At 42.9% G+C, this 26,558-nt stretch overlaps 1 protein-coding gene across 4 annotated transcripts in view; it reads right to left on the bottom strand.

Moving 5' to 3' along the window:
- The window catches only part of LOC137415585 (protein phosphatase Slingshot homolog 2), a 276,350-nt gene that overhangs the window by 94,127 nt on the left and 155,665 nt on the right, over positions 1–26,558 (bottom strand). For all 4 annotated transcript variants that reach the window (XM_078768025.1, XM_078768028.1, XM_078768026.1 and 1 more), the window contains one exon: positions 19,133–19,197. In XM_078768025.1, the coding sequence (XP_078624151.1) occupies positions 19,133–19,197 (65 nt within the window). The remainder of the gene's footprint in view (positions 1–19,132; positions 19,198–26,558) is intronic.

The following is a 26,558-nucleotide window of genomic DNA, read 5'->3' as shown; positions in this document are numbered from 1 at the left end:
GGGACTTCGGATTCTAAAAGGTCGAAGGGGACTTCGGATTCTAAAAGGTCGAAGGGGACTTCGGATTCTAAAAGGTCGAAGGGGACTTCGGATTCTAAAAGGTCGAAGGGGACTTCGGATTCTAAAAGGTCGAAGGGGACTTCGGATTCTAAAAGGTCGAAGGGGACTTCGGATTCTAAAAGGTCGAAGGGGACTTCGGATTCTAAAAGGTCGAAGGGGACTTCGGATTCTAAAAGGTCGAAGGGGACTTCGGATTCTAAAAGGTCGAAGGGGACTTCGGATTCTAAAAGGTCGAAGGGGACTTCGGATTCTAAAAGGTCGAAGGGGACTTCGGATTCTAATGGGGCTTCGCGGTTTTTAGACTCTTAAAGACCTTTAGGTGTTTCAAAGAGCCTTTAGGATCTCGGAGGGTCTTTGGGATCTCAAAGGGTATTCAGGATCTCAAATGCTGTTAGGAAGCTAAAAATTTGAAGGGGTCCAAGGGGTCGTAGGGTCATATAGGGTTTTAGGGGTCTGAAGTGTCTTTGTGGTCTTGCAGTGCCTTCAGAAAGTGTTCTCCCCCTCGACGTTTTCACATTTTGGTGTGTTACAGCCTGAATTTAAAATGCATTGAGATTTTTTGTCAATGGGCTACACTTTGGCCCAGCCAAAGCCCAGACTTGAATCCCATTGAGAATCTGTGAAAAGACTTGGATTGCTGTTCACCGATGCTCCCCATCCAACTTGACAGAGATTGAGCAAATCTGCAAGGAAGAATGGGAGAAACTCCCCAAATCCAGATGTGCAAAGCTGATACAGACATACCCAAGAAGATTTGAAGCTGTAATCACTGCCAAAGGTGCTTCTAAGAAGTATTGACTGAGGGGGTTGAATACTTATGCAAATTCGATATTTCTGCATTTCATCTTAAATTGTTTTGTAAAAATTTCTCAAGCAAAACATTCCATTGACATAATGGGGTATTATGCATAGATCAATGACAAGAAAAACTCAATGTAATCCATTTTTCATTCATGCTGTAACACAACAAAATGTGAAAAAGTCAAGGGATCTGAATACTTTCTGAAGGCACTGTAATGGTCTCATGGGGTCTAAAGGTACAGTCATGGCCAAAAATATTGGAACCCTTGCACTTTTAAAAAAAATAACTCACAATTTTCTCTAAAAAATAAGTTGAAATTCACTAAAGTATTTGGTCTCCACAATTCTTTATTTCACTGTTAATATTACAGAACCTTTGTTTTTGATTCAGAACTTAATATATCCTTTTAAATCAGAAAATAAAAAGAGTTGGCGTTGACAAAATTATTGACACCATAGACTTAATATTTGGTAGCACAGCTTTTGGACAAATTACCTGCAGTCGAGCGCTTCCCATAGCCATGAATGAGCTTCCGACACCTCTCTACTGGCAGTTTGGCCAACTCTTCTTCTGCAAACTGCTCCAGTTCTCCCAGATTTGATGGGTGCCTTCTCCAAATTGCTGTTTTCAAATCTCCCCACAGGTGTTCAATGGCATTTAGATCTTGACTCATTGCTGGCCACTTCAGAACAGTCCTTGCGCTCCAAAATGCCTTTGTAATCTCCTGATTTCATGATGCCATGCACACATTCAAGGCACCCAGTGTCAGAGGCAGCACAGCAACCATAAAACATCACTGAACCTCTGCCATGTTTGACTGCAGGGAAGGTGTTCTTTTCTTTGAAGGCTTCATTTTGTTTTCTGTAATCATAGAGAATTGCTTTACCAGAAAGCTATAATTTGGTCTCATCTGTCCACAGGACATTCTCCCAGAAGGAATTTGGCAAACTTCAGGTGTGTTTTGGCAAACTCCAGTCAGGCTTTCTTATGTCTCTCTCAGCAGTGGGGTCTCCTACCATAGAACCCCCCTTTCATTGAGTTGTTGACAGATGGTGCGAGTTGAAACTATCGTACCTTGTGTCTGAAGGTCAGCTTGAATCTGTTGGGCAGTTGACCAAGGTGTTTTCTCCACCATTCGAACAATCCTTTGCTGCCATCTACGATCAAGTTTTCTCTTGCAGCCACGTCCAGGGAGGTTGGCTGCAGTGCCATGGCCCTTAAACTTCCTGATAACATTGCGTACGGTGGACACAGGAACATCTAGGTCTCTGGATATGGATTTGGAGCCTTGAGATTGTCCATGCTTGGCTACAATGTTGTGTCTGACCAACTCAGACAATTCTCTGCTTTTCTTTCTTTTCTCCATGCTCATTGCGGTACACACAGTGACACAAACCAGCAGAATGACTCCTTTTCTCTATTCAAAATGGTTGAACGAGTGATTTTTATATTGCAGGCACCTGCAACTCACCACAGGTGAGTTCAATTCCAAAGTAAAGGACAATCACCTGCTTAAAATCTAATTATTTCTTACAACTTCTCAAAGGTGCCAATAATATTGTCCGGGCCATTTTAGGATGTCTGTGTGGAATGAGCTAAGATTGTGATTTTTTCAGCTTTTTTTTGTTTTGTTCTACTGCAAACCAAAGAAATAGAAATGTAGATACCAAAATATTTTTTAATTTCAACAATTCTCTGGAAGAAATGGTGCATTATTTGAAAAAAGTTCAAGGGTTCCAATATTTTTGGCCATGACTGTATATTGGGGTCTTAATTGATACAAATGAGTTACTCACGTTTTGTGTGGACAAAGATAAATGAACACATAGACAAACAGGCAGACAAACAAACTGACCCAAATGCAATACCCTCGCCTCTGGTGAGGTTAAACATAAATTTGTGTTTTAAAACCACAATTTTAAATCATCAGCTGAAAACTGCATCAACATCAACACTTCAGAGGCTGCAGGTCAAGGATACAATTCACAAATGTCACAGCATGGATTATATATTTTTCTTTCGAGTAATTTCACAAGACTCCTCAAGTTGTGCTCGAAAATACTAATTGTGAATCACTCCTCAGAGCTCGGCCCAAAGACCTCAGAGCTAGTCCAAAATAAATACAAAATACATTACAAATGGCATCAACAGTAAAAAGAACTACAATTTTGAATTTTGAAAACTATGAAGGGTATAGAAGGGTATAGAAGGGATAAACAGATGGCCGCCCCTGACACGGCGCTCCACAATAAAGGGACAGACATCTGTGCTCTGCATATGGTTATTTCCCTAAAAAGGAAGGGGAAAAATCACAGCGTGAGCGTGGGAATAAACACTTTACGAGCAGACACCCAATTCCTCAAAGCTCACTTCCTCAGTTAAAACATCTGCTGTGCAAACTGGACTGCGCTCCATCTGCTAACCTTTTGTGCAATATCCTTTAAAAAGCTTTGTGGAACTGGGAAGTTTCCCACATAACTCCACAGGTGGCAAATGCACACAAAACTTAAATTTTCATTTATATTTAATACAGATAGCATGATCTTACAGAAACAATTACATTGTTTACAATTACAAACAATTACTTAAATCAGCCTCGGTGGTGTAATGGTTGGAGCATCCGCTTTGATTCTGAGAGGTCGGCAATTCGAACTCCATCCGTGGGGGTACACCATCCCATTGGTGAGGTCGGTTGGCAAAAGGATATTAAGAAAAAGTGAATACAAGTTATCTTTAAAAGTCACAAAAGGGTGGATGGCAAAGCAAGGTGAAAGATGAAAGAATAATAAAAGGCCAATAATCTGAGAGCAGCCACTGTGGAAAACTGACTGTGTTGCTCAGTCTCCTAAATGATGTACTGTCCTTTACCTCCCTCGATAATGTGCAAGAGAGCAAGATCGACTTGTCTTGACTCAATTGCACAGGGCTGAATCCGGCCCGCTTGCATCTCACATGCTATACATGCATACATACATATACAAAACAGATTTGTAAGCTTCCTCCATCGTCCCTCAGCGCACTTCTCAGCTGTCAACAATGGAAATCCCAATTCCTGCCCAATATCATCTGTCCATCTTTCAGTGGCCTCCCCCTGGGACTTGGGTTCCTGAAAACAGCCTTCTATACCCTTCATAGTTTTGAGTCATCCTGACTGCTAACCACGTGAACAAACCACCTTGACACGATAACGTCTGCAGTAGTTTTCGCTATATTGAGAGTGCTGCGTACATCTACATGTCTCATGACTCCCAGAATGGACCTTAAACACTACATCTCGAAAACGAGTGTCCTCTTGTGTTTTTTTCCTTTTTTCTTTTTCCTCAGGGTCCAGGCTTCGGTTTCGTAGATGGCGATCGGCAAAATGAGGGCCTTGTACAATTCTCACTTTCAGATTTCTTGACAAATGGCAAATTCCAAAATTTATCTCCAAGTCTACCAAGTGTGTGTGCCTCCAGGGACACCATGCTGAACATCCGTTGCACAGTTTGGGACTTTATTCCCGAGAAACTTAAAATCTCTTAAGTGTTACCCATTATGGCCATCAGTTATGACATTACGGTTGTTGTCTGGGGTCATCAATTTTCATTTTGAAGAATCCATACTCAATCCCAAATTCCCGCAGGCTTTCTCAAGCTCTTCCGTTGCCAACTGTAATTTGTCGAGCACAGCAGACAAGCGTCGTGTCATCTGCATATCTGATATCCGTCGACATTTTGTCAGTCAGCCAAAGTCCCCGATCCAGACTTTTCAATTCTTTCATGACAAATTCAAGAAATATGTTGAACAGGGGTGGGGCATCCCTGTCTAACTCCAACACATGTACTTCAAACCATTCTATCAGTTGTCCTTCAATGAAGGCTGTGCATTGTGTAGACCCACACATGTTTTTTTTTTATTGAAACAATTTTCGGATGAACACCAATTTTCTTCATCATTTTCCATAGGGCATGCACACAGAGTAAAAAGTCGCTTGGAAGTCGACAAAATGAAAATGTAACAGGACCTTGTGCTCTTCTGCCTTTTCTATTATTGGTTCATGAGTTATCAAACAGAGTGACCACTATATTCCTCATGGGTGTGTGTCTTTGTGTCTGTCTGTCCACAGCATAACTACCCGATGATATCATCCGATCTTAATGAAACTTGGGTGGGAGGTTGATATCATGATCTAGTTGTGTCCTGCCGAGAGTGGGCGTATTGCGTCCATTGAGGGCGGAGCCATGCCCGAAAAAGATGTCTTTTTAGGGGGTAATCGAGTTCAAGCTACATCTTCTCCGAGGGAGTTGGTGGAATCTGACAGGGGTTTCGGTATTTGGTTAGGCCAATGTCATGTGTCTAGCCCCACGGAGCTCGATGTTTCATTTTCGCCCCAAGGTCAAGGTCACAAGGTCACGAAATTTAGAAAAGTCGATTTTTGATGGTTTTATTACATTGTTCGCTTGCTGATAGGGTGAAATGTCGTACATGATCTTATATTATCACATACATCATGAAATACAAGTTTTCCAACAAATTTCAGAATCTTCGACCTTTGACCTTTGAAGGTCACAAAGGTCAAATTTTCAAAGTTGTCGGAATCGAACCGAATTTCGGTATTGTGTAGCTAACTAACCTCATAACTGATTATACATTATTTTCTATCTCATTTCAAGGTCAGTAACCTTCGTTTTGACATTTCCAGGCCAGCACCACAGACAATCACGTACAGCTGGCTCTTAAAGGCCTGCGCACGCAGCGCATTGGGGCCCTTTGTAAATAGGCATGTACACCGTATGCCGGGGGCCGACACCTGCCACGTGGGCCCCCGACCCCCCAGTCCCGGCCTGTTTCGGTCATAGTCCGTCCTTTGTCAATGAGTACCGCACGCTCGTGAACCATCGTCGTTTCCTGACTTGTTTGTCTTACAATTAATATTGCTTCTGTAGTTCCTCTTCCTGGCCTGGTTCCAGACTGCGATTCACGCAGGGTATCATCAGCGACTTTCACAACTCTGTTGAGGATCTTAAAAAAATACTTTTCCTGGAAGCGAGAAGCAATATCGCCCTGTAGTTTGCAGGAGTCAATTTATCTCCCTTCTCGTAAATAAGGCTCACTAACGTTTTTGACCAGTCCATTGGTGACTTCTCTGTTCGAAAAATGATATTGAATAACTTTGTAAGTTCCTTCATCATCTCATATCCAACAGACTTGAGTACTTCTGATGTTATACAATCCATTCCAGGTGTTTATCAAGGTTTCAAGGCCCCGATTGCATTTTCGACTTCCATCTCTCTGATGGCAGGCAGTTCAGATCTTGTCACTTCATCGGGCGGGATATACAGGTGTTACGTGCTCCTCCCCGACCCCCTGGTCACGGTGTACCTCCGAGCCCCGAGAGGAGCCACGGCAGAAAAATATGTTATTCTGTGTCAAAAATCAATAGGGAAACCACACCAATGGTTATCAACAAACAAATATTTTATTCAAAATCACACAAGAATAACGATACAACAATAATAGCAATCAAAAGTACAATCAACACATCTTATGATGGTACCATCAGCTAGTATAGGATAACTCACTGTGCTCCAGGTGAGTGAAAAAAGAACATTCCCCAATGTCTCTATAGCTCAAAGTTGTTGTGTGTCGAGGTGACTGGATCTTGTGAGTAGAGCCGAACCCCGTTAAGATGACGGGCCGGGTCACACCGCCAAAACAGCGGAAAGGCGTATGCGGCCGAAGTGGCGCAAAGAGTCACGTGGTCCAAAACTGCGTAAAGCAAACTCAAGGTGAATGGGAAATCCAAAGGCGCCCTCCAGGTCTGAACTTTCACAGCTCAGTCGGCGAACCGCAAATTAATCTTCCAAAAGCCACGGTGCACACACACACACATCAGATACGTCTGAAAGTGGTGGAAATGGCTGACGAAGCAAATACCTTGTTTGACGCGCGAAGCGCACGAATCAAAATGGCCGACGGCTCGTTCTCGAGTCGCAACGACCCGGCGATGATTCTTCAGAATCCCAACGCCAAACCTGACACCCAGGTTGATCACTCACAGCGATAACCCCTATCGCAGGAATTCCTATCCAGGAAATTCAAAGTTCACTCATGACTCTTGCTCGACAACGTTCGATCCAGAACGCAAAGCAACCAGCTTCTTGTCCGACTTTTCGCTCCTTTCTTTTCTCTCACCTCCTCTTCTTCTTCGTCTTCCAGTTCCCGATCCGGTTTCCTGTTTCATTTGACATTAACCTTTTTACCTTTTGACAATAATAATGGCTATTTCCCTCAAGCAATAATAATAATAATACATAGAACCAGAAATGTTTCAAGTGGATGAAAACCACAACACTGGAAGTGACGAATCCGTAACACAGGTCCCCGAAGGCTTTTTCATCATGCTGAAACTCGGTGTTGAGATGACTCTCAAAGTGCGTCTTGCAAAAGTTTGAAACACTTTGCTTGCTGGTTTGTATTTGCCATTGTGGATCATCGATTGCCATGAACTTTTTATTTCATTGATCGTCATTAACTTCCCTTCCAATTCCTTGACCTGCTTGAACAGGTTATGGATGTTGTTAATTCGGAAGTCTTCCTCCATTTGTTCTACTTTATCGATGAGATTTTCTGCATTTTGACTGCTTTCTTAACGTTTTTGTTTGTTATTATATAATTACCTCACAGCCACTGAAGGTTTTCAACCTTGTATGTCTGTGCACAGGATATCCCAAAATGTTATGGGTGGATTTAGATGAAACTTTGTGGACCGGTTGCATGTGTGACCAGGACGAATCAATTTGATTTTAGTGAAGATTCGAATAAGACAATTTTATATTTAACTCCGCCACCAAAGGTGGATGGCAGTTATGTTTTCATCCCTGTCTGTTTGTCTGTTTGTTTGTTTGTGAACAAAATATCTCAAAAAGTTGTGGACAGATTTGGACAAAATTTGGCAGAGATGTAGCGTATGTCACAAGGACGAAATGATTCGATTTTGGTGAAGATCCGGATTTGGATCCAGCAACTAGAATTTTTAAAGTGATCCCTCACCATTGGAAGACAGGGCCAAAAACGATACATAGCAGGATATCTCAAAAAGTTGTGGACGGATTTAGACGAAACTTGGTGGACCGGTTGGGTGTCTGACAAGGACAAATATATTCGATTTTGGTGAAGATCTGAATATGGATTCGATATGAGAATTATTTTATTTTTTAAGTGATTCTTCACCATTGAGTGAAAGGGCTAAACCCAACATATAGCAGGATATCTCAATAATGTTATGGACAGATTTGGACGAAACCTGGTGGACAGGTTGTGTGTGTGAAAAGGAAGAATCGATACAATTTTTGTGAAGATCCAGATCCGGATCCAGCTAGTATAATTTTTTAAGTGATTCTTCACCATCGAGTGATATGGCCAACCAGGTGGAGGTATGCTCTCAACTGAATGCCGTTATAGTTTTCAAAGTGATCAGCGTGTATAGCAGGATGTTTCAAAAAGTTGTGGGCGACTTGACAAAACTAGGTGGATAAGTTGAGTTGGGAAGGCGACAAGAACAAGTAATTCGATTTTGGTTCAGATCCAGATCCAGATTCAGTGGGACACAAAATATAACCTGTTCAGCCTGGTGGAGGTATGCTCTCTACAGAGTACCTTTTTGTTTTTTTGTATACAGAATCGAGGCTCGTGTAAAGCTAACACATTGAACATGAAAACAAACAATGAAGGGAGCAGGAGACAAGAGGGGTAGAGAGGGTGGTGAACAGCTGTTTTGAAGACCTGGAGGGAGGAGAAGGATTGAAGAGAGTGTGGGAGTTTGTTCCAGAGGTGGGAGAAAGGAGGAATAAGGAGTGAAGGTGACCAGAGAGTCTTGATTTTGGCAGTTTCAGTTTCACCAGAAGAGGGTTGCTGGCAGAGCTTGTGCGTCCTGCAGGAATATTTGGGGGACAGAGCACAGATAGAGCAGGGGGAGCAAGGACGGAGAGGAGTCGGTAAAAGACAGAAAGACCACCTACCTGCCTGCGGTGAGAGAGAGAAAGGCCCTCGGAGATAGCTTCATTGCGGGAGATTCCAATGATTCTGAATTTTTTACATTTTTTTTTGTATACTGAATCGAGGCTCGTGAAAGAGCTAACATTTATTTCACAAACAAATCAACCAGACAAACAAAACACACAAAAAGAGGGAGCGGAATTCAAGATGGGGAGAGAAGGGGAAGCACACAACCACAACATTTGAGAGCAGGGAGAAGTGTGGGAGGGAGAGGGCTTGGGGGCAGGAGGCGTGGGAGGGGGAGGGCGGGGGGGGAGAGGTATAAAACACAAGGGGACCAAAATTAGCGGGGGTAGAAAATATCAAGGTTTTGGATGGGGGAGGATAAGAGATGGTGGTGAACAGCTGTTGTAAAGACCTGGAGGGTGCAGTGGGATTGAAGAGAGCGAGGGAGTTTGTTCCAGAGGCGGGAGAAAAGAGGAATGAAGGAGTGAAGGTGAGCAGAAAGTCTTGATTTTGGCAGTTTAACCATAAGAGGGTTGCAGGCAGATCTTGTGCGACCTGTAGGAATATTTGGGGGACAGAGCCCAGAGAGGGCTGGGGGGGCAAGGCCAGAGAGGAGTCGGTAGAAGACGGAAAGACCACCAACCTGCCTGCGGTGAGTGAGTGAAAGGCCCTTGGAGTTAGCTTCATCGCGGGAGATTCCAATGATTCTGAACGCTTTGGTTTCAACAGCGTGAAGACGGGCTAGGTGTGAGGCAGGAGCACCAGACCAAAGGGGAGAGCAGTATTCCATAGAGCTGCGATTGAAAGCCTTGTATGTGGTGAGGAGCTCAGGTGTGCCAAGGAAGGACTTCGCACGACGGAGGATGCCCAGTCGGCGACTGGCTTTGGAGGCCAGATTTGAAATGTGGTTTTCCCAGGAAAGATCATGGCAAATAGTGAGACCCAAAAGCTTGAGTGACAGAACTTCTTGGAGAGGATTATTCAGAAAGTGGATGGGAGGGTTTTCCAGTCGGTCTTTTCGGAGAGACATCGTAAGAGTGTGAGATTTATCAGGATTGAAAGACAAGTTCCATTTGTTTGCCCAGTCTGTGATTTTGTCCAGGTCTGCAGAGAGTGAGGAGGCTGCAGACTGCCGAACTGAGGGATGAGGAATGGAGCGACAGAGCGTAGAGTCGTCAGCAAAGAGATAGAGAGGATTTTCAAGAGAGTCAGAGAGATCATTGATGAAGACCAGAAAAAGCACAGGGCCAAGAACACTACCTTGGGGAACTCCAGCCTGAACAGGAGATGAGAGAAACCCATTCAGGGCCACACGTTGACTACGACCAGAGAGGAAGTCCGCCAGCCATGCGTGGAGATTTCCATGGATACCAAAGGAAGAGAGTTTGGTGAGCAGAGCAGGGTGCCAGACCGTATCGAAGGCACGTGAAATATCAAGGGAGACAGCTCTAATTTCTTGTTTGGCGTTGAGGACCTCCATCCATTGTTGAGAAAGCAGAAACAGCATGTCCAGAGTAGAGTGACCAGCTCTGAAACCAAATTGATGATCAGAGATCAAGCCATTGGAGAAGAGGAAAGATTTCATATCTGAAGCAATGATGGATTCCATGACTTTGCTGATAATTGGGAGAAGGCTGATTGGTCTGTAGTTGCTGGGATCTGTTTTTGCACCTTTTTTGTGCAAAGCGGTGATGTTGGCTGATTTCCAAGCAGATGGCAGATGACCTTGAGCAAAAGAGAGGGTGAAGAGAACAGAAAGAGGGAGTGAAAGAGCAGAAGAACAGGATTTTAGGACCCGTGGGCTGATGCCGTCAGGACCAGTAGCAGAATCAGAGTCGAGGGTTGACAGAAACTTTTCCACCTTGTCAGGAGGAAAGGACACAGAGTCCAGGAGCAGCTGGGTACGACTGGGTACGGTGGGTACAGAGAGGGATGGGTTTGGGACACAAGATTTAGAGGCAAACACAGAGTTGAGGCATTCAGCTTTTTCACGTGCGGAGTCAGCCGTCAAGCCGTTTGAGGTGAGGGAGGGGATGGAGGGGGAACAAACACCAGAAACAGATTTGACCAGACGCCACCAGGATTTGGAAGAGGGAGACAGATAAGAGAGTTCGGTCTTGAGAACGGTGAGATATTGTTTCCTGGCTCTCCTGAGGGTGGACACACACTTGTTTCGGGCTTTGTGAAAGGAAATGAGATTTCCTTCCGTTGGATTTGCTTTCCAAGAGACGAAAGCAAGTTGTTTCAGGGCAACAGCCTCACCACAAGATTCCGTGTACCATGGACGGGAGGAAGGGTATGACAACTGAAGACGAGATGGGATAAATCTGTGCATGAGAGAGAGCAATTTACTTTGAAAGAATTCCCAGGATGAGTTGATGTCAGAGGCGGTAGAGATGGGAGACCAGTCCAGATGATTGATGGCTGCTTGAAGACCGTGCCAGTTGGCCTGAGTGAAATGCCAGACTTGTCGACGCTGAAGAGGCTCTCTGAGAATGGTCAGAGAGATGTCCACTTTGACAAGCACATGATCAGATGAGCCGATTGGAGCAGAAGAAGAGCAGCAGACATTTTCAGGGAAGTTTGTCATAACCAAATCCAGAAGAGAAGATGCTCCGTTGACTGAGATCCGGGTCGGGAAATTGACAGATTGTGTCAGTCCCAGTGAGTCACAGAAGTCCTTTGCTGAAGAGCCATGGCTGGTGAGAGAGGTACCCACACCCAGCCAACTGGCATGGTGACAATTGAAATCACCACATATGAGGAAGAGAGAGTTGGGATGGGTAGATAGAAGTTGGTCCATATTATCAGACAGTGAGATGTAGATGGAGTCATCGCTGTTTGGTGGACGGTACAACACACATATGAACAAAAGGTGGGAGCGAAGGGGAAGCCGTAGCCAAAGGTATTCCTGGGGGTGAGGTGGAGAGAGGGCAGTGGAGGGCGAGTGAGGAAGAGAGTTTTTCATAAAGATAGCAACCCCACCTCCAGGACGAGGCTCAGGTCTATCATACCGGAGGAGGGAGTAACCTGGGAGAGATACCAAGGCATCAGAGACATCATGAAGGAGGAAAGTTTCTGTTAAGCAGATCACATCTGGTTTGTCAGAAGCAACCTGTATGGAGAGGTCAGTCAAGTTTGAGCGAAGGCCCCGGATGTTTGAGGTCCATACCGTTAATGAAGAGGAAGGGGGAGCATCGGGTCCAGAACAGGGGGGGGGGGGGAGGGGTAGGGTAAGATGTGGAAGAGGAGGAAGAGGTAGGGAGAGCTGTTGAAGGTGTGTCAGAGATTACAGAGATTTCAGAATAGCTTGGAGAAAGGGAAGAATGGGGTGGACAAAGGGTTTGATGGAGATTGGGTGAGGCACAGTGAGGTGTTATTTGAGGAGGGGGAAGAGCGAGGCAGAAGGTTGGGGGAGATGAAGGTGAAAGTTGGAAGGGGGAAGAAGCAGGGAGGATGCTTTGAGGAGGAGGGGTGAGAGGGGAGTCTAGGAGGGGAGGAGCGAGGGAGAGTCTCGGAGGGGAGGGGTGTGGGGGGAGTTTAGGAGGGAGGGGAGGGGAGGGAAGGGGCAAGGGGGGAGATTTGAAAGGGATGGGTGATGGGGAGGATTTGGAGGGGAGGGGTGAGATTGGATTTTGAAAAGTGTACGATTCATGGGAAACGAACATTTTTTGCAAAATGAGTTTGAGACCTTCGAGTCAAAAATACGTTTGAGGACACTGGAGGAGGGGTGGAGTTCTGGATAGTTTAGGGAATGTAGAAAGGAGGAACTGTAAGAGATGGTATTATATATATTTTTTGGAATGAATAGATTTGGTGAGCAAGACGAAAGCATCCTTTTGTAGGAAAAGAAGAAAAGGGTGTTATAATATATGAGAGAAAATAGTTGTTCAGGGGAGAGATTATACATTTCTAACCACGTGATCGCGTGATCGCGAACGAAGAACGAACGAACAAAAAGAACAACAAATAAACGAATAAGACCTGGGAAGGAAATATTTTTTTGGGTTTTTTTCTTTTTTTGTGAGTAGATATATTAAACAAGGAGGTATGGGGTGAACGACTGGGACGAAACAGAGAACGAAAATAATTTCAGCGCATTCGACGAATCGCTGAGAGAAAAACAAAACCACAAGGTCGGAGACGGTACGGTAGCCGAACCGAAGCCTACGAGTACTAGGCCGCAGAATACTCGATACGCATTAACCGACGATTGTGATACATGTACGAAAAATTAGCACCGAAAATTTTCAAAAAAGATACGCTATAGGTACAGACACCGAAAGATAGATACAGTCTCGACAAAAACACAATTGAGAAATATCACTTAGCTTCGAAAGCGTGAGCGCATGGAACAGCTTCGAAAAGACGTGACCTCGCCGTGATCTCCAATCACGGAGAACCAAATGCTTTGGTTCCAACCGCGTGAAGCCGAGCTAGGTGTGAGGCAGGAGCACCAGCCCAGAGGGGAATGCAGTATTCCATTGAGCTGCGGATGAAAGCTTTTTATGTGGTGAGGAGCTCAGAAGTGCCCGGAATAGACTTCGCACAACGGAGGATGCCCAGACATCAACTGGCTTTGGAGGCACGCTTGGAAATGTGGTTTTCCCAGTAAAGATCATGGCAGAGAGTGAGACCCAAAAGCTTGAGTGACAGAACTTCTTCAAGAGGATTGTTCAGAAAGTAGAGGGGAGGGTTGTCCAGATGGTCTTTTCAGAGAGACAAAGTGAGTGTGTGAGATTTGTCAGGATTGATAGACATGTTCCACTTGTTTGCAGATCTGGACAATATCACAAACTGGTCAGAGTGAAGAGGCTGCTTCCTGCCGATCTGAGGGTTGGGATATGGAGCGGCAGAGAGTGGAGTCATCAGCAAAAAGATAGAGAGGATTTTCCAGAGTCGGAAAGATCATTAATGAAGACCAGAAAAAGCAAAGGGCCCAGAACACTGCCTTGAGGAACTCCAGCCTGAACAGGAAGGGGAGAAGAGAGAATTCCATTCAGGGCCACAAGTCGACTGCGACCAGAAAGGAAGTCTGCAAGACATGCGTGGAAGTTTCCATGCATACCATACGAGGAGAGTTTGGTGAGCAGGGCGGGGTTAGAGGACCACATCGAAGGCACAAGATATACAATTGTAACCGAGAAATGTAACCATTCTAGCTATCCCTATTAGTCCCTGTTTCACGGGAAGTTTAGCATATTTTTCTTTGCCAGTCTTCTCTCCTCACAAGCATTCTTTACTTCCACAGACAGACCTTCCACTCGCCTGTACCTTTTGAAACCTATAATCTCTTCAGCTGTTGAGTTTACCACAGCCTTGTGTCTTCTCTGGAAATCTTCAATATCTAAAGTTTCACTCTCCAACAATGGGGTAAATCTGCCTCCTATAATACTTCGGAACTCCCAAACAAATTCCCTAGATGTGGTAAATGTGTCCACATCATAATGTCTGGGTGGTTTTTGTACTCCACCCCTTCCTACTTCACCTCCAGGCACTGCACGACGTCATCGCCGGGTGCTGAAGGGGGCCCGGCAGTGATGCGGGCCGAAAGGAAGTACTCAGTTTTCACTCTGTTTGCTTTTTTTCTCTTGTTTGTTTGTCCGGGCGACATCTCATCCATCTTTTGAGCTCGGAAGCTGAAATGTGGATACAATAGCGAGCACGTGCTATGGCAAAAATGGTATTTTTATTTTTTGATTGATCAATTAATTGGCTAATTACTTAATTGTTATTGATTGATTTATTAAGTACTTGTTTATTTTCTCTCTCATCTGAGAAAAATATCAGATACATTTTGATGAGGAAGCTGATATTTGGAGATGAGTGACCAAGTGATTTGGCTGCAAAGGGGGTTTTGATTAATTAATTAATTTTTCAATGACTTACTGTAATATTCGAAAAGTTAGATTCGGATGAAACGGTGGTGGTTTAGGTATGCTATTAACCAATTGATTTACAAATTAATTATTTTCCGATTATTTATTTTAATTATCAATTATTTATTTTCTTTCTCATCTGGGCAAAATCTCAGGCACCTTTTGAGCTAGGAAGCTGATATTTGGACATGACAGTGACCAAGTGATTTGGGCTATAAAGGGTATTTTTTAATTTATCGATAAATCAATGAATCAATGAACCACTCAATCAATAAATTTTTGAAAAGTTACAAATTCGGATGAAACAGTGGTGGTTTAGGTATGCTATTAGCCAATTGATTAAGAAATTCTTTGTTTTACTATTATATTTATTCATTTTAATTACACAATTAATGAATCAATTATTGCACACTGCTCCCTCCCAATTCCATCTCCATGTGCTGCAGGCAAGGCGGCATCGCTGGGTGCCAAAGGTGCCCCAGCAATTTCGCGCTGGAGGGCATGTTATTAATTTATTAGGCATGGAGTGGTGTACTTTTAATTTAGCTCTACTTGTCTTTTGTTATATTTTGTTCTCTTCAAATCTGCAGAAAGATTTATATTAATCAACACAAGTGGATGAGCAGACCCGATTTCGGCCAAATTATATGTGCGACTCTTTTTGAGGTATTCTTTCCACTTCTTTGGGACTATTATATAATTATCAATTTGATTATTGTCACACCATCTGGAAAGGTCCATGAATATCATCCACCTTTTTATGTTCAAATATCATAAGACCAAGAGCAATATATAACATCCAGTAACTAGCCCCCAAGGGGCAGCAGTACAAGGTTTCTCCATTTCATGAGCTGGCAGGATGGCCTGAGGCCTTGAACCAAACTCGCTTCTGAGCAGTCTAGCCAGTGTTCAAATGTTGACTAAGCTACAAGTTGTTCATTCTGGTTTCTTGCAGACAGGACGATTCATCAAGGTGTGTGTCATCCCTTGGATGGACATTAAACTGGGTGTCTGCCAGTATTAGTTGGTGGACCTTACAGATCCTGTCTTTCGCGAACAATGAGCGATCTATCGCTGGCATCCTGAAAAAATTACAAATTCCTGTTCTGACCTACAGGAGTAACCAGATCAGCGTCACAACTGTGCTTCCAGCAATGATGCAACAGGCCAACAGAACTGCATAAAACAATGTAATGATTTTTTTTACATTTCAATTTCTATATCTTCTTCTTTTGTATGCAGCACATGGCTGCAGGGTAGCATCCTTGTCTCTGGGCAAAGCTTTGCTGCTGATGAAATGCCCTCCATAAGTTAGGGCAGGAATTTGGAATTTGTTCAGGGTGCTGGTGATAGCTCGCCGACTCTTACCGAAGGACACCGTAGGATCTTTAACGTCCACCAACAAATGCCGGCAGACAGGATCCCGAGTTTAACGTCCATCCGCCCACATTGATGAATCACCCTGCCCATGAAACACCAGGATGACCATTTATAGCTCAGTCAGGATTCAAACCCAGGCTAGACAGCGTAGAGGTGAGTGCGAGTACCTCTAGGCCATCCTGCCAGCCCAGGACTGTCTGCTGGAATATAATAAGAGCATTTGCATGGCAACTTTAACAGTGACGAAGTCAGAGCTGTGAATCTAATCTGTCACAATGTAAAACATCCAAACCTGCAAGTTACAATTTTTAGAAATTTGTCGGCAATATGCAAAATCACATTTTGAGTCCACTCCTACGCACCAGCAACATAACCAGCAGCAATGGAATGAGTAAAACCACACACAATAGCTCATCTAAAAGCAAATGAAGCAAACAAAGTTTTTCACAAGCAATCAACCAAGAATGGAGTTGTTTGGCCGATGATCAATGAGACAAGTGTATGTCCCAATTCTCATACGTTCAGAAGAGAACAACGTAAAATTCATGAACCTTTCCACACAATCACGATAACACATGCTCTGTATAAACAAATCAGAAAAAAAAAAATCTAGATAAATAGAAACCACAGATTACGTTGGGGGTCATATCTTTTACTGCACAAGTTCCGATAAAACTTTGTAGAATGTCTGTCTGCCAACAGCGCAGGCGACTGCAAGATGCTCGGCATTTCAGCACGTGTCTACAAGAGTGAAGTTGTCCAAGGAAACCTGATGTAGAAGGCCATTCGGCCCATTCTGCCTGTGCTACACCAACTTCAGAAAACGACACACATCTATACACAAGCTATTTACAAGTCGTGCCAATATCCCTGTACAGCCACTGATCCTACCCACTGATCCTACCCACTGATCCTACCCACTGATCGATCCTACCATCCACTGTACAAAACATCTTCTGCCCCTATTTTGTCTATGCCCTTCATCATCTTAAACATCTCTTATCATATCCCCTCGTTTTTGCCTCCTTTCTAATGTATAAGCTACTGTCTCCTTCAGCTGCTCCTTGTAGCTCAGTCTAGCCAGCACTGGAGTTAAAACTTTCGAAAATAACCTGTTCATTGGTAATGCAATCTTATTGGCCAGGTTTCAGATCTTGCCTTCACCTGTCCACAACAAGCATGAAGGACAGGGCCAGCACAACATGCTTCGCAATAAAATATGGCTTGCTTTAAATATCAGGTTGTGGTGCAGTGTGAGGACACTGCAATGGCATCCTATTAGAGTTGCTTGTCTCAGCCTGGGCTGGTAGTAAGGGTGGGAAGGGAAGAGGGAAATGCATCAACAGTTGAAGGATCAAAAGCAAGGCAGCAGTATTCAGGGTTTGGATTCTCACATCGTTTTTTTATTATTATTATTTTTTGTATACAAGATCGAGGCTCGTGAAAGAGCTAATCTGGAGAAGTTCTAAGCTAGAAATGCTAAGCTAAGGAGAAGAAAGACCGAATCTAGTCTCTGGAGAAGTTCCCTGTCACAATCGATGTGTTGGTAAAACCCAGTTGGCTGGTCATTTGTGAGTTTCAGAAAGACCTGCCTAATCTAGTCTACAAGTGATGCAAGTCCACACTGTTATCGACACCAATTGTACTTGATGGCAGCTGGGATGGGCATGTAAATCCCAAATGTTTAAAATTCAGTGACACCTAATTCTCTCCCATTCAGAATATAATATAATAATACCGTAAGGACTCGACTTTGTTATCCCTTTTACGCCGCACCCAGTGACCCGATGCCCACGGCACTAATGGATTTACGATCTACGAACTGCGCTCTTTGTTTATTACGTACAGCCATACTCGAAAAATATGAATTAGCTGACGTTGGGGCCCAAAAGCATCCGATTAACTGCCGATACGACGCCATCTTACGACGCCATCGTATTGGCGTCTGCTGGGCGAAGGCGAAGCGAGCCGTCCGCTGATTGGACAGGCGAAGGCGAAAGCAAGCCGTCCACTGAGTGGACAATCCAGAGCATGCATTTGTGCCGGTGTCGGCGATCGTTGTTCATATACGCACTCTTCATTCTCATCTTTCTTCCTAACTCTTACTCGGACAAGCAAATCCCCTATGCCATCCATAATGGTACACTCTATCCATACACCACATCCTCCCTTCCGTGGATGTTCCACGGGTTTCGGCTAGTATAACAATAAAAGTCATCGAAAAGCAAATTCATCTCTCGACATCATTCCCCTGCTTTTGGTTTATGCACAAGTTCCTTAGATCCATGAAAAAAAAAGGGAAACCACACAATTAGTTGCATTTTCTTTTCAAGCATTCTTTATGCACACTGCGTTAAACTCTATGCCATCAGGAAGCTTGAGAGAGACATCAATTCCCATTACTATTAAAAATTAAATTCCCCTTACATTCCCCAATTCCCCTTTCATCAATTACTATAAAAAATACAATATCACCCAAAATTCCCCTCACCAAATAAATTTTCTCCTTCAATATCCCTTCATACCTCGAATGGCACTCTGACGTCGCGACGTCGACCGATAAGGCCTCTGATCACATTATTACATCATTATACACACTTGAACCAAGTTTGATTTACATCCCTTCAGCTGTTCACAAGCATCACATATTTACCTGACTTGACCGTTGACCTCTTGACCTCAAAATAAAATCTGTTCATCTTTGCATCATTATACATGCTTCTACCCACTTTGGTCAATATGCCATCACTGGTTCATATGTTCTTGTGGAAAGAGGGTTTTTACATAATATGCCATTTGTCCTTTGCCCTTGTGACCCCAAAATCGAATCGGTTCATCTTTACATCATTATACATACCTGTACCATGTTTGACTTGGATTCCTTCAGCCATTCTCAATTTAACACGGTAACGAAAACTTATCACGGACGCACGGACAGCCGGACAGAAAGCCGAAAACATAATGCCTCGAGTTACTTTGTCGGCTACTGAACATACTGATCAGGAAAATAAACAACGTATCAACATACCAGCTTGATGTTGTCCTCTGCACGAAGGATATTGAGCATTGCATGCAGGTGCTGCTGCAGGTCCGCTGTAAAAATATGGAAGGAGTATATTAGTGCTTCTTCACATCCAGGTTCACCTTTCAAAAGGAGCAAGCCATTGTGTGCCAATATCCTGACCAAATTCTAAATTCCTACTCCGATACATTTGTGGGCACTGCATCAACATTACAACTGCGCCTCCAGAAATGATAAATGTGCAATTGCGTATTTGCATACGCATAGATGATAGAACATCTGAGATAAAATTGCCATGTTACCCTTGTATCGAGCTACAGGGTCGACAGGGTTGAAGTGGGGTGGGAGGGGTGGGTGGGGTTACATGGGAGTGTGGTGAATGTGGTGGTTTGGAAGGGGTGGGGGTGGGCAATCTTAAATAAACCAAATTTCCCTGCTTCATTTATCATTTTTTAACATGTTCACAGCCACAAGGCTTTCAGACAAAACAAAAACCAAACGAGCACAACACTACCCAATCAAGAAAAGGGGAAGGCAACCATATATTCTGCTCAGCCAGCCAGCAAAGATAAGATCGCAAAAGCAAAGGGAAAGCCAAAAGAGAAAAAAAAACAATGATCAGACCGGACGAAATATACACTGAAAATAACAAGATCAGGTTTGAGTTTAATCAAAACTGCATGCGTCCATAAAAATTACTCTCGGATCAAAACACGGGGTTGGTGGTACATAATTGTGCCGAGTTGACACCGATAAATGAGTGATGAAAATGCCAGAAAGAAAACTGCATGATTTTCAGTAACTAACTCGAAAGGCACTCTTCAACGTCACCAGATATGCCTCCACCCACATTATTACATCATCATACATACTTTAACCAAGTTTAGTTTGAATCCCTTCAGCTGTTCTCAAGTACCACATTTTTACCTGACATGACCTCTGAACTTCGACAGCAAAATCGAATCAGTTGCCTCGCAATATATACTTACACCAAGTTTGGTCAAAATCCCTTCACTGGTTCACAAGTTAGCTCGGTAAAAGATTTTTTTTACCCTACGGGACCTCTGACTTTTGACCTTTCAAAACCATAATCCCAGTTAATCTTTGCATCAATATACACAATTTTACCAACTTTGACTTGGATTCCTTCAGCTGTTCTTAAGTTATTGCGGGAACAAAAACCAATCACAGCCGCACACGCACCCCCCATCTCCAGAGGAAGCGGCAATAACTTTTGGAGATGTGCAGCAGTTGTTTTCCACTAATACAGAACGCAACAACCCTTGTATACCTGACTGTGAAGCCAATCATCAAATGCACCTGTCCGTACATTTTGCCACGCCACCTGTGATATAATCCTGTTGTTGACTTCTTGCTGCGACAGACAATCAGTGACATGGTTCTTTTAACAAATAAATCACCAAAGTGTAACAGAAACTCACTAGATTGATATACTGAGTTAAGAAAGTAAACCCAAGTCAAGAAAAAAAAAAAAATTCCATATTAAATGCCAAGTCTGTATATATATTCACACACACACACACACACACACACACACACACACACACACACACACACACACACACACACACACACACACACACACACACACCCCCCCCCCCCCTGAAAATATAATGCTTCTAGCAACTTAGTCAGTGGAGGCATAAAAAACGAGGGCAAAAAAATAAGAAATCAATGGCCCAAAAATGACACAAAATGTATTCGCTTAATAACATAAATAACATAATAAATAACATAAAAATATAGCAACACACACACACACACCCACACACTCCTACACACTCACACACACTTAATTAATTGTACAGTATCGGTTGTTTCTAAACTTAAATATAAATAATTTAAAGGATTGTTGTAAATGATGTTAATTTTACAACATCCCATATTCAACTTTATTTCAATTGTAAACCTCAAACATAGTTCCTCCACCTAAAGCAAGAACGTTAACCCGTAAGCAACTGACTAGTTTCCCGACTGCGAGGATCATCAGCTGGGCACGTTTCTTCCTCGAGGTTTCGATCCTTTCAGCCCAGGACCTCTCCAAACGGCGGACCCACAACCTCGATCATGGATCCACATCAATAGATGGTACATCAGTAGATCCACAACCTCAGTTGTGTCGTCAGTCAACACACACACACACACACACACACACACACACACACACACACACACACACACACACACACACACACACACACACACACACACACACACACACACACACACACACACAGAAAATATAATGCTTCCAGCGACTTGGTCAGGAGAGGCATAAAAAACGAGAGCAAAAAAATAAGAAATAAATGGCACAAAAATTTGCTCAACATTCCCTTCGAATTACGACTTGTTTGTGATGCAACAATGTGCCTGAAAAGAAACAGAATAAACATATGTCACCCACAGGGTGAACCGTATCTTGCCAAGTGACCTTGACCTTAATAATTTCGTATGGTGAATAGTATGTCTTCATGACCAACGCACATGAAATATTGAAAGATTTTGATGAGAACTGAGGAAATAATTTTTTCATGAAAATTCCGTTTTTTCGTCATGACGTCATCAAATGACGTCATAGCGTCAAACTGTTTACAGATCTGGGAAGCACTCATCAAGGGCATTCATATGAGGTATTACTCGATATGGTACCTACGATTTCAAAATTTGACCTTGGGGTCAATAATTTTCGACCTCCAGCGCTAACCATGAAGGTCAAGGCCGATCGCCACCAAAAACTAATCAGCTGAGCGCCGGACCATATACTAGATTCCCATGAAGTTTGGAGACGATCCGATCAAAGTTACTCAAAAAATTAGTGTTTCGTCGACCTCCATGATTGGCCGCAAAGTGACCTTGACCTTTGACCTTGACCTTCATAATTTTGTGTGCTAAAGGGTATCTCTAAAAGACTCTGATATGCGAACTTACAAGAGTTTCCAAAGGGAACTGTGCTCTACAGAGTGACCTAAACAATGCGAACTAAAGCAATACAATATACATGAAAAGTGCAGTTTTTTCGTCATAACGCCGTCAAATGACGTCACATTGTCAAACTAGTTATATGTTTGGAAAGCACTCAACAAGGGCTTCAATTTGAGGTACTACTCGATATGGTAACTGAAACTTGAAAATTTTACCTTTTGGTCAAAATTGAATGACCTTCAAAATGACCTTGAAGGTCAAGGCCGATCGACACCAAAAACTAATCAGCTGAGCGCCATACCACACCCTATATACCCACCAAGTTTGGAGATCATAAGATCAAAGTTACTCAAAAAATAAGGGTTTCGTAATTTGACCTTGGGGTCAATAATTTTCGACCTCCAGCGCTAACCATGAAGGTCAAGGCCGATCGCCACCAAAAACTAATCAGCTGAGCGCCGGACCATATACTAGATTCCCATGAAGTTTGGAGACGATCCGATCAAAGTTACTCAAAAAATAAGGGTTTCGTTGACCTCCATGATTGACCGCAAAGTGACCTTGACCTTTGACCTTGACCTTCAAAATTTTGTGTGCTGAAGGGTATCTCTATAGGACTCTGATATGCGAAGTTACAGGAGTTTCCAATAATAACTGTGGTCTACAGAGTGATCTAAACGTGAAAAAAAAATGATTAACCACAAACAAAAAAACAAACAAAAAAACAAATGAACATATGTCACCCACAGGGTGAACCGTATCTTGCCATTTGACCTTGACCTTAATAATTTCGTATGGTGAATAGTATGTCTTCATGACCAACGCACATGAAATATTGAAAGATTTTGATGAGAACTGAGGAAATAATTTTTTCATGAAAATTCCGTTTTTTCATCATGACGTCATCAAATGACGTCATAGCGTCAAACTGTTTACAGATCTGGGAAGCACTCATCAAGGGCATTCATATGAGGTATTACTCGATATGGTACCTACGATTTCAAAATTTGACCTTGGGGTCAATAATTTTCGACCTCCAGCGCTAACCATGAAGGTCAAGGCCGATCGCCACCAAAAACTAATCAGCTGAGCGCCGGACCATATACTAGATTCCCATGAAGTTTGGAGACGATCCGATCAAAGTTACTCAAAAAATTAGTGTTTCGTCGACCTCCATGATTGGCCGCAAAGTGACCTTGACCTTTGACCTTGACCTTCATAATTTTGTGTGCTAAAGGGTATCTCTAAAAGACTCTGATATGCGAACTTACAAGAGTTTCCAAAGGGAACTGTGCTCTACAGAGTGACCTAAACAATGCGAACTAAAGCAATACAATATACATGAAAAGTGCAGTTTTTTCGTCATAACGCCGTCAAATGACGTCACATTGTCAAACTAGTTATATGCTTGGAAAGCACTCAACAAGGGCTTCAATTTGAGGTACTACTCGATATGGTAACTGAAACTTGAAAATTTTACCTTTTGGTCAAAATTGAATGACCTTCAAAATGACCTTGAAGGTCAAGGCCGATCGACACCAAAAACTAATCAGCTGAGCGCCATACCACACCCTATATACCCACCAAGTTTGGAGATCATAAGATCAAAGTTACTCAAAAAATAAGGGTTTCGTAATTTGACCTTGGGGTCAATAATTTTCGACCTCCAGCGCTAACCATGAAGGTCAAGGCCGATCGCCACCAAAAACTAATCAGCTGAGCGCCGGACCATATACTAGATTCCCATGAAGTTTGGAGACGATCCGATCAAAGTTACTCAAAAAATAAGGGTTTCGTTGACCTCCATGATTGACCGCAAAGTGACCTTGACCTTTGACCTTCAAAATTTTGTGTGCTGAAGGGTATCTCTATAGGACTCTGATATGCGAAGTTACAGGAGTTTCCAATAATAACTGTGGTCTACAGAGTGATCTAAACGTGAAAAATTTTACCTTTTGGTCAAAATTGAATGACCTTCAAAATGACCTTGAAGGTCAAGGCCGATCGACACCAAAAACTAATCAACTGAGCGCCATACCACACCCTATATACCCACCAAGTTTGGAGATCATAAGATCAAAGTTACTCAAAAAATAAGGGTTTCGTAATTTGACCTTGGGGTCAATAATTTTCGACCTCCAGCGCTAACCATGAAGGTCAAGGCCGATCGCCACCAAAAACTAATCAGCTGAGCGCCGGACCATATACTAGATTCCCATGAAGTTTGGAGACGATCCGATCAAAGTTACTCAAAAAATAAGGGTTTCGTTGACCTCCATGATTGACCGCAAAGTGACCTTGACCTTTGACCTTGACCTTCAAAATTTTGTGTGCTGAAGGGTATCTCTATAGGACTCTGATATGCGAAGTTACAGGAGTTTCCAATAATAACTGTGGTCTACAGAGTGATCTAAACGTGAAAAAAAAATGATTAACCACAAACAAAAAAAAAAAAAAAAAAAAAACAAACAAATGAACATATGTCACCCACAGGGTGAACCGTATCTTGCCATTTGACCTTGACCTTAATAATTTCGTATGGTGAATAGTATGTCTTCATGACCAACGCACATGAAATATTGAAAGATTTTGATGAGAACTGAGGAAATAATTTTTTCATGAAAATTCAGTTTTTTCGTCATGACGTCATCAAATGACGTCATAGCGTCAAACTGTTTACAGATCTGGGAAGCACTCATCAAGGGCATTCATATGAGGTATTACTCGATATGGTACCTACGATTTCAAAATTTGACCTTGGGGTCAATAATTTTCGACCTCCAGCGCTAACCATGAAGGTCAAGGCCGATCGCCACCAAAAACTAATCAGCTGAGCGCCGGACCATATACTAGATTCCCATGAAGTTTGGAGACGATCCGATCAAAGTTACTCAAAAAATTAGTGTTTCGTCGACCTCCATGATTGACCACAAAGTGACCTTGACCTTTGACCTTGACCTTCAAAATTTTGTGTGCTGAAGGGTATCTCTATAGGACTCTGATATGCGAAGTTACAGGAGTTTCCAATAATAACTGTGGTCTACAGAGTGATCTAAACGTGAAAAAAAAAATGATTAACCACAAACAAAAAAACAAACAAACATACAAGCTGACTAATACATCTTGCAAAAACTTCGTTTTGGCAAGATAACAAACAAACATACAAGCTGACTGATACATCTTGCAAAAACTTCGTTTTGGCAAGATAACAAACAAACAAACAAACATACAAGCTGACTGATACATCTTGCAAAAACTTCGTTTTGGCAAGATAATAACAGTTTGGAGTTTCAATTATGGAGTACCTGCCAGACAAATGCACCAGAACAACCCTTTCAACCGAATGTCAACGAAGGGGGCAACGAACGCCGAGTGAGGTACATACAAAGTAGATGAATACAAAATGTTTATCACTCCTGTGGATCGATTCTTCCATCCGATCTTTAATCATCCCTATCTTTTTTTAACCCTGGCTGTTTTTTTATGCTTACTTTTCTTATTATCATTCTTATTTTGGATGCAGCACATGGTTGCAGGTGGTGCAGCTGTACGGCTGATTCAGTGCCTCAGGAGCCCCCAGGTATTTGTAATTTCGCCAGCACGGCTCCTCTTTACGAAGGACACCGTGGGATCTTCAACGTCCACCAACTAACTTCGGCAGATGGGAAGTCCAGTGTAACGTCCGTCTGAGGGTCGGCACACACATCGACGTCTCGCCACGCCTGCAAAACTCCAGAATGACAGAATCAAACGGTTGCATTTGTCTCCTTACAATTTACATCGGCAATAATGCAGCATTCCTAGAAATACGAATGGAGCACAACTTTCTGCCCTTTAGATTTTAATGTAACTGTAGCTCAGTTACAAACATTGACTTTTTCAAATAGAAAACACAGATGGAGGATTTCTGCATTGTTAGAGGTTTGCTTTCATTTTCATGCGAGTAAAGCGTTTCAGAGAGTCTTCATGAGTTGTGGCAGTTATTCTACCAGTGTGTTTTGTCTTCTATTCCTTAGAAACGTTGTTTACTTTCAATGGAGATTAGCAGTGAGGCTTGCTCTTTGAAAATATAATACAGGTGTTTATATAGAACAAGCTTATTAAAATGCAAGTACAAGAGAAAGAAGAAAGGGAGATATTTTCCCAAGCCTAATGTTTCTGGTACAGCTGTCATGGATTGACCCAGATGTTAAGGTCTACTTCACACTGCTTGCAGGATCGTGTGGTAGACCCTTTCTGTGCATAGAAACTGTGTGGCGGCCACGCGGAGGGAGCAGGGTGGGGGTACTTGATTGTGACGAGTTGACATGGATAACGAGTGATGGATATCCATCGGTTTTCTTTTTCCAGTCCGTTTTTTCAGTCTGAGGGGTAGGGATACATATATGTTACCAAGTCACACTCTGTCAACAAGCTACTCCCATGACACGTAGTACCAGCACCACTTGTATTCGGACATTGTTACGAAATCGTGGAGTCTGATGTTCTA

Source organism: Myxine glutinosa, chromosome 14, assembly GCF_964187855.1.
Source record: "Myxine glutinosa chromosome 14, kmMyxGlut1.1, whole genome shotgun sequence".
NCBI classification, from domain to species: Eukaryota; Metazoa; Chordata; class Myxini; order Myxiniformes; family Myxinidae; genus Myxine; species Myxine glutinosa.
This window is presented reverse-complemented; position numbering and strand designations above follow the sequence as displayed.